We start from the raw sequence: 8,766 nt of genomic DNA on the forward strand, positions 1-8,766 counted from the left end.
AAAGTAACTTTGCCTCAAAAACTGTAATTATGCTTGCACCGTGACGCCAGGTCACTTATATTGTTTGTTCTAATGTGCAGGGGAGCACCATAAGTGTCAACCGTTTTCCACCCCCTAACTACACTGATTTATACGTAGGCTACTTCCGTGTCCGAAATGTTGCATAGCTTGCAATTTATTTTATTAAACAGAATCGGTTGTATACCAGTTACGCCGTCCTAGATTGTTGAAATATTTTACAAATGGCTGACTACACACATCTGCAAATATAAACAACGGTCCGACTATAACTATTTAAATTTCGAGCACCGCAACACAAATTAAAACTACATACTTTTGAGATTAATTTACAGAAACTTTCTTCCAACTTTGAGTGTAACATAACCATATTACATATTTTATATTTAACAACATGTTAACTGACTTTTTTTTATAATGTTTGGTCACGTGTTGTTATTGTTACGATGAATGACTATTGTTTTTAAAGTCGCTTTACATAAATCGTTCTGCTTCGCCTACCACTGTCAAATATATGCCTGGCCCTTTAGCAAATACAAACTGTAGTGCAAACTAGTTGACTCATGCTCGCTGTGGTGAACGTTTGGGTTTGCGAACGGAAATTACTTTAAAATTGTTCTTGATTTAAACTATGTAAAGTTCAGCGCTTCAATACTGCTCACAGCATATAAATAAACAGGCGACGTTCTTTTAAAGATATAGTTTAATCAATGAATGTGCAGCAAGTCAGTAACTGCTTTTATTAGTACATGCCTTGAGGCGTAAGAGAAGTGTTTTCGTGGGAATTAACAGTTTACGTCCTTTTATTGCAACCATAGATCGTATTTTTACAGTAAGAACGTATAATTACATTCAGTAGGTAACCCTTTGGCATTTAGCTTGTGACCAGTGCAAATTCTAGTTTCAAAACGTTTCATGATTTTTCCAAAAAATCGTTTGGGTTGAAAATTAACTTTAAAAAGGCGCGAAGCCATGCTTCGTCACCACTATAAGCTAGCATGTTTCGCCGTTTTTTTTCGTGCCAAAATGTTTCACGCATTTTTAAAGTTCGTTTTCGACACAAATGCCAGAGTTTTTTTTTAATGAAAAAATTATACAGCGGGTAGGCTATATCAGTGAGGCTCTGGAACATTTTGAAACCAAATATTTTTGCAACCAACAAAACGATTACCGATTCAGTATATAAAGGTTTCTTTGGGACGTAACGTGGGCACAACATATTTATATTGATCTGTACACTATTTGTTTTCACAGGATAGTAGCCTATAACAAAGTTAGAAGCAAAAACACATAAAACGATAATCTGAAACAGAAACATTATACAGCATTAGGACTCAGAATGTTGATCTTGACTTTCCATTTGAATATTCTAAAACAAACAAAGAATATTTTTTACATAAATCCACAAAATATATTACTACACCTGAAAATGTGTCGATATATTTTAAAATAAGCTTAACATTGCATGGCCGTTCTAATGCTCTTGCATATATAGTATATATAGTAGGGTACATGGAGGAAGATGGGACATCTTTGGCACATAGTATCCACTTATCCGGATCGTGTTTTAAACAATCCACAACGGTCTATTGGGGTCGTGAGGATAAGATTTGATAATTCTTTAAATGTTTTTTTTTTGTTTTGTTTACTACCCAATAGGTCAAAAATAGAATGAAAAGGTGTCTTATCTTTCCTCACCCTTATATACAAAATACATGATATTGGTTACCTCAGCGGAAGTCGAGTTTGGTTCCAACGTTTCTACTTTTGTCTTGTTTTTCTTTTTGTTGCAGCAGCAGCAATAAATCAAAACAGCTAAAATAACGACAAAGGCCACGCATCCGACCACAATACCAGCAATCTCAGCATCAGTTAGTCCATTAATGGGAGTTGCAGTTTCGCCAAAAATCTTGTAAAAAGGCATTATTAATTTGTAAAGATAAGTATCGTTGTTGTTTTTCATAAAGTATAACGTACCATTTGTGTGGAGTACATTCCCGCTGACGAACAAATACACTCAACATAGGTGTTTAAGGTGTCAGTATATGACAAGAGATCACATTTATCATTTTGAGACCAAGTCGTACCATCCCAAGAAGCACAGATTGCCCTCACTTTATAACTTGCATCAGAATATTCGCCAACGCTATTCAAATCGTAACGCTGCACATATAAAATAAAACACAATGATTTATGGTTACATAGCAATATACCACACATACATCATAAAGTTGAAATTTAAGCTCAACTTTGTCGGTCGTTTCGGCATCTTGGGAAACTGACATCACGACACTGTTTATGTAAGAGTTTTCGTTCTTATCCACAAATGTTGAATTGTCCGTATAAACTTCAAAGGATATTCTTCCGCCTGGAAACATAGCAACAGTTTGATTGACATCAAATCAATAACAGGACTGACATCTATTATATCAATTAGACATACGACTGATAGTAAACAGCTTAATATTTAACTAGGTAGGTATAACATACGTGTGCTTTTTGCTTATTTTATTGTTAAATGTGTATAGTACTGTGGGGTAAGATGGGACACCTTTAGCACATAATATTTAAATATTCCGATCGTGTTTAAAAACAAATACAACAGTCTTTGGGAGTCGTGAGGATGCGGTTTTATAATTTTTTTAATGTTCTTTGTTTTCTACCAAATAGGACGAAAAAATAGAATGAAAAAGTGTCCCATCTTTCCCCACCGCACTAAATTTTATTTATTAGTTAATATTTTCGGTTTACCTCACTAATAAGCTATAAATATATATTACCTTGTGGGACAAGTACATAGTTGGACATTTCCGTCTTTTTTGTTGTGTCGTTAAGATTTTGAAACGTTACACCAGACAACCCATCACCTCGGTACAAAACTTTAGTGAAACCATACAGCTGTTGTGTTGTGCTGGCATAGGTGGATCGAAAAACTGGGATTATAAAGATTGAGTTGTCAAATCAAATCAGTTGAAACTTTAAACAGGTATTTTACTAACCAGAAGTCGTTTGAACTACAGATGTTGCAAAGGACTTTCTATCCACGTTAAAATGTCCATTACTCAATTGTACATTGGTAACCACTTGATTGACTCTTTGAGATGAAAAGTAAGTTATTAAGTTTTAACAGAAACAGGTTGTCAGCTTATATATAGTATAGGGCGAGGGAATATGGGACATTTTTTGTATTATATTTTCTCGTCCCATTTGATAGTCAACAAAAAACATTCAATGAATTATAATACAGTGGCCTCACGACTCTCATAGGGCAATGCTAATTGTTAAAAACACGATCAGGATATTTGGATATTATGTGCTAAAGTGATCCCGTCTTTCCCCACCCTACTATATACAGTGTACTTACATATTAGTAACGTCAGATTGCGAAATGCCACTTCCACTTCTAACTAAGTTATCCAGTGAAACAAGAACACAGGTTGAAATCTGTAAAAGATTAATAAAACCTTAAGATATATATACACAGCCTAAATAATGGTTTCAAAATGCTATGTTTTGTATGTCGTACTGTGGGGTAAGATAGGATACTGTTGGCACCCAAATATCACGTTTCCTAAATATGCTTTGAATAGTTAAAGCCATTTTGTGTGCGAATTCGGTTAGTTAAATCTGAGGGAAAAAATGAACGAAAAAATGTTCTATTTTATACCACTCTATAAGGTACTACACAATAAACCGTATACTTTCAAAATGAAATAACACTTACATCTGCATCATTACTCGCATTTTGTGCTATATCGAGCAGTGATTTAACCATGATATCCGCACTTTCGGAACTAATTTGAAGATCAGATGTGATAACTTCAATGGCGGAACACTTGTCTGTTATACTTAACATTTCCAAGGGGGTATCGCAGTCCAGAAACTTGGTTTGTTCCCATTTGGCATAGCCATCAATCATCAAGCATTGTTTGCTCGCGTATGCTTTGTTTTCTAATTTAAACAGGAATCACAGAATTGTTAAAAGAATTAAATAATGGGGCTAAAATAATAGACAGGTAGCCTATATATAGTAGAGTGGGGGAAGATGGGACATCTTTTCGTTCTATTTTCTCGTCCCGTTTGGTAATAAACAAGGAACTTTCAAAAAAATAAAACACTGTGGCCTAAATACGCCAATAGACCGTTGTTAATTGTTTAAAACACAACAAGAATATTTGGATATTATGTGCTAAAGGTGTCCCATCTTCCCCCACCCTACTATATACCTTTATCATATTTCCCAAACTTAATTTATAAAATGACTAACCATTAATTGTTCCAGGTGGACAAATTACATCAGATGTTGAACTTGTGGAGGTAAGAGCTTCAGGAAATTTGATTACAGTTTTGTTGTGTGTTTCCGATATTTCCGGGCAGATTGCTGAAAAAAATATTTGCTTGGACATAGGTTTTATTTACCATACATGCAAATATATATGTTTAAAATACGTACCGATATCACAAGTTTTCCCTTTATATGCGCCTGTACAATTGCATTTAAAATCAGGATCAACAGCGGTGCACTTGTTTCCATTGCACGCGTTCTCGGAAGAACAATATTTAGCTGTAATAGTAATATGAATTAAGCACTACGCCTATAAGTTGTATTAACCAAACGACGCCTTACCAGATGTACAATTATCTCCACTCCATCCTTCAATACAAGTACATTCATATGAACCAGATAAGTCACCCTTGCAATCACCGTGGCCATTACATGTAATACCAACGCAAGGATCTGAAAAAAATCGACTTTAAGAGTGCGTTCATAATGAGATTTCTTAATAAACAGAATCTTGTTTCACCACTTCTTTAATAATATTAGCGATATGTATATGAATGAATATAACTTACTTTATCCTCGTGTGGCAGGAAAACGACAGGCGTTATATTACTGGTGTTTGTTTCATACACCTCGTGTTAGCTTAATTACGAGTTACAATGTTTGTTACTTTATAGGCGGTTATTTTTTGGATGTTTTCATTTCTTGTGTATGGCTGATAATTTGGCCAACTCATTAGTGACCACTGGTCTGGAGCAATTGCTGTTATAACTGTCTTGCCCAAGGACACATAACGCCCACAATGATAGCTGCGACAAGCCTTAAACCCAATACCTCTAGAATATAAGCAGGCGCGCTAACTTTGCCACGACGACAGACATGTATAATAGCCTACGATCTCTTTCCAGCTATATACCTTCAACATTGCATGTGTCCCCAATAAACCCGGCATCACAAAGGCAGGTAAAGCCGTTCTCTATGACCGAACATGCGCCATGATCTCCACATGGCGTATCAGAACAACTTCCCGAAACTGAATCAACAAAGATCAAAAGTAAAAAAAAATGTGGTAGGTCGGAGTAAGATGAGAAATGTTTTCATATTCTTTTATTGTCCTATTTTGTAGTAAACACACAATATTCACAGAAATACCATAGCCTTATGACTCTAAACGATCGTTGGTAATCGTTCAAAACAGATCAATATAGAATATTATTTGCTAAAGTTATCCTATTTTACCCAACAGTACTATATATACCAACTAAAGGTGGCTGTACACAGTATCCGGCGTGCGAATTCACATGCGAAGTCGTATGCAAACCCGTGTCCAATTCCGCATGCGGCAGCGAAATCCGGACAAAACAGACAAAACAGACGAATTCCGGATACTGTGTACAGCCACCTTAATTTATTTTCTACAAACCCGAGTTGTCACAAGTATCTCCATCATAGTTTTTGTCACACGTACAATTCCATTCGCCATCTACTGAATAACATGTACCATTTCCACTACACGGGGTAGCAGTACTACACTCATCTGCAAATAAACGTTGCTTGCTTAATAACAAGAGAGCAGAGCTTCAATAAAAGGGCACGTACCGGTATACAGCAATATAAAAACGTATATGTAAATGCTCATTGTAAACTTCTTCTTGAATTATAAACTTAGCCATTCCCTAAAAACGCTCGTTTATGTAAATTTGGACAAACGTTAATTACTCGATTGGGCAAATAAAATAATGAATTTTGACGATGAATAGTAAGCCTTATATTCAACCTTTGTTTTATTTGGTCGAATCAAAGTATTTTTTTTCTAACAACTAACCGTATGTCTTGCACTGTCCACCGCTATACCCGTCCTCACATTCACAACTCGCAGAATTGGTAGAAATTCCAGGAACGCATTTTCCATGACCGTTGCAATAGTCCGAGGTCAGACATATACCTTAAATGTATTTTAACTGAATCAATTTTCTCTTACTTGAAAGTTTTCAATCGCTGCTAATACAGTTGTATACTTTAGATCCAACAATAGTTAGTAACAAGAATATTTCATACATAGAGTAGTTTACGGGGGAATGGGACACCTTTCATTCTATTTTCTTCTTCTATATAGGGTAGTATACAAAGATTATTTACAGAATTATATAATCGTGTCCCAAGTTCCTAAAAGAGCGCTGGTAATTGTTCAAAACACGATTAGGAAATATGGAATTTAGGTGCTAACGGTTATCCCATCTTAACTCACAGTATACTATATTAACAAATATTGGTTGTGTATCACACTAAGCTTTGGTTTTTAATGTTCAAAATATTACCTTGTTCATTACATCGATCTCCAAACCAATTTTCTGTGCAGTTACAAGCGTTATCTGTACATTCACCGTGACCATTACATGGGTTTAACACGGAACAAAACTCTAAAAAAAAACATTAACGATAAGGGTAGTTATGAAATACAGAAAGCAAACGGGAATAACCGATTTTAAATAATATAAAATATATATAAAACAAACTTACTAGTATTTTCACAATCCTTTCCTTCCCAAATTCCAGTACAATTGCAAGTGTAGCTATCCAAAACTTCGCCTTGTTCACAAGCCCCTTGCCCGTTGCAGGCGTTTGGCATAAAGCAATTCCCTGAAGAGATACAAACGAGTACAGGTTTACTTTAAAATCTTATAAAATATGTTTTTACCGATGTTCAAATTTAAAGTTACACAGGCTTAACTGGCGTTACAGCAAATCGAAGCCAACAAGTTAAAGGCTGGTATACACGAAAAGTAAATTGACCTGTGAAAGTCCAAAATGTTAATAGTTAAGCTGCTTGTTAACTTATAATGATTTCGAAGTCATTTATTTTTAAGTAATGAGATTTTATACCGAAGTTTAAACTTATAAACAAATATGTTTTGTAGTAAAAGATGGGACACATTTACATTTTGTTTCATTTGGTAGTAAACTATAGTAAACAAAGAAAATTCAAATAAATATAACACCACATCCTTACGACTCCCATAGATCGTTATAAATTATATTAAACACGATCAGAATCTTTGTATATTATGTGCTAAAGGTGTACCGTCCTTTTCATCCCACTATATTAGTCTTTACTTCTTACCTAAAACACATCCTTTTGTACTGTTGACGAATCTGTCAATACAAACGCACTTTTCCCCATTAAACTCTTCGTTTGTCCCACATATATCACCATCACCACTTTCTTCAAATATTGTACCTGACCATTTGTTTTTTACCACCTCTGAAGAAAAAATCCTGATATTTAGAAATACTGAGTAAACATATAGTAGGGTGGGGGAAGATAGGACACATTTTTATTCTATTTTTTCGTCCCATTTGGCAGTAAACAAAGAACATTCAAAGAATTAAAAAAACGTATACTCACGAATCCCATAAGCCGTTGTTAATTGTTTAACACACGAGCAGTTGTGATAATATATGCTAAAGGTGTTCTATCTTCTCCCACCCAACTATATATTTTAAATATTTAAATAAAAGTCATGCAGAAATGAAATTACCAATAACTACGATGTAGTAATATGAAAATTTCCCATATTTCTGAGCAAATATTTTGAACAAATAGAATAAAATAAATATAAAGAGTAAAATAAAACGATTTTTTTACCTTTTACGCTGATTGAACCAATTACCAAGCACGACAATATAAAGTAACAAACACGAAGCATCTTTATAATATGTAGAAAAATATACAAGCTTAAACTAAAGCAGAGAAATCTATAAATAGAAAACAACTTTCACTTTCTTGATTTCGAAATCCGCCTTTACTCAATACCACACCACAAGACTATCATTGTGGGATGAGGTAATAATTTTATAAGCAAACCTGGGCGTTTGACAACAGCGTCCTGATTCCATGGCAACATAGATAAGCTACGTTAATGAATGCACATACAAAGACACACGGACGGTTTAATAGGTGACGTATTACACCCTGCTGTCCAACCAAGCAGTGGTAATAAAGTGAACGCGTTAAGAGAAGGAGCCTACGATCAGTGATATATGGAAGGCACGCTGTCAATATTTGGTATCTGGTTTACAGCCTATGTGCTATAAAACGAAAACTGAAGGCTTTGTTTAAGTATGTAATCATATAGTACAGTGGCGAAATATGGGATACTAACAATTGACAATGGGTCGCGGGCCACGGTTATATAATTCTGTAAATACACTCCAAAAAGTTTACTAATAAATAGAACAAGAAAATAAAACAAAAATATGTATTACCAAGAAAAATATGTCTTATCAATAATGTCCTGTCTTTTTCCGTATAGTACTGGGGGAAAAATGGGACATTTTCAGCACAGGGTAGGGGAAGATGGGATGGGACAGGGGAAGATGGGATACCAAATGGGAGAAGAAAATAGAATTAAAAAGTGTCCAACATTCCCCCACCTTACACTTATGCAACAGGTTGTGGTATTTTA

The 8,766-nt window shown here is 34.9% G+C and overlaps 1 protein-coding gene across 1 annotated transcript; it reads right to left on the bottom strand.

The window, feature by feature from the left end:
* Positions 1–703: 703 nt before the first annotated feature.
* Positions 704–8,511, bottom strand: LOC100181463 (sushi, nidogen and EGF-like domain-containing protein 1). The gene is made up of 18 exons (XM_002125017.5): positions 7,947–8,511; positions 7,422–7,562; positions 6,821–6,940; positions 6,619–6,720; positions 6,126–6,245; positions 5,724–5,837; positions 5,217–5,333; positions 4,646–4,756; positions 4,472–4,582; positions 4,286–4,399; positions 3,743–3,969; positions 3,383–3,462; positions 3,018–3,112; positions 2,799–2,951; positions 2,241–2,386; positions 1,996–2,181; positions 1,748–1,927; positions 704–1,387 (listed from the first exon to the last, which is right to left on the bottom strand). Exons 1-18 carry the CDS (start codon positions 8,005–8,007, stop codon positions 1,346–1,348), a joined length of 2,220 nt encoding a protein of 739 aa, XP_002125053.1. The 5' UTR covers positions 8,008–8,511; the 3' UTR covers positions 704–1,345.
* Positions 8,512–8,766: the final 255 nt, after the last annotated feature.

This window comes from Ciona intestinalis, chromosome 9, assembly GCF_000224145.3.
Source record: "Ciona intestinalis chromosome 9, KH, whole genome shotgun sequence".
NCBI classification, from domain to species: domain Eukaryota; kingdom Metazoa; phylum Chordata; class Ascidiacea; order Phlebobranchia; family Cionidae; genus Ciona; species Ciona intestinalis.

Bases quoted from the DNA above. Each gene is read 5' to 3' on its own strand.
- LOC100181463 (XM_002125017.5), bottom strand. From the start codon at position 8,007: ATGCTTCGTGTTTGTTACTTTATATTGTCGTGCTTGGTAATTGGTTCA. The intron at 4,757-5,216 runs GTATATAGCTGG...GATTTTTTTCAG, and splicing joins GGACACATGCAATGTTGAAG to ATCCTTGCGTTGGTATTACA. The intron at 3,113-3,382 runs GTAAGTACACTG...TTCATCTCAAAG, and splicing joins CAATCTGACGTTACTAATAT to AGTCAATCAAGTGGTTACCA.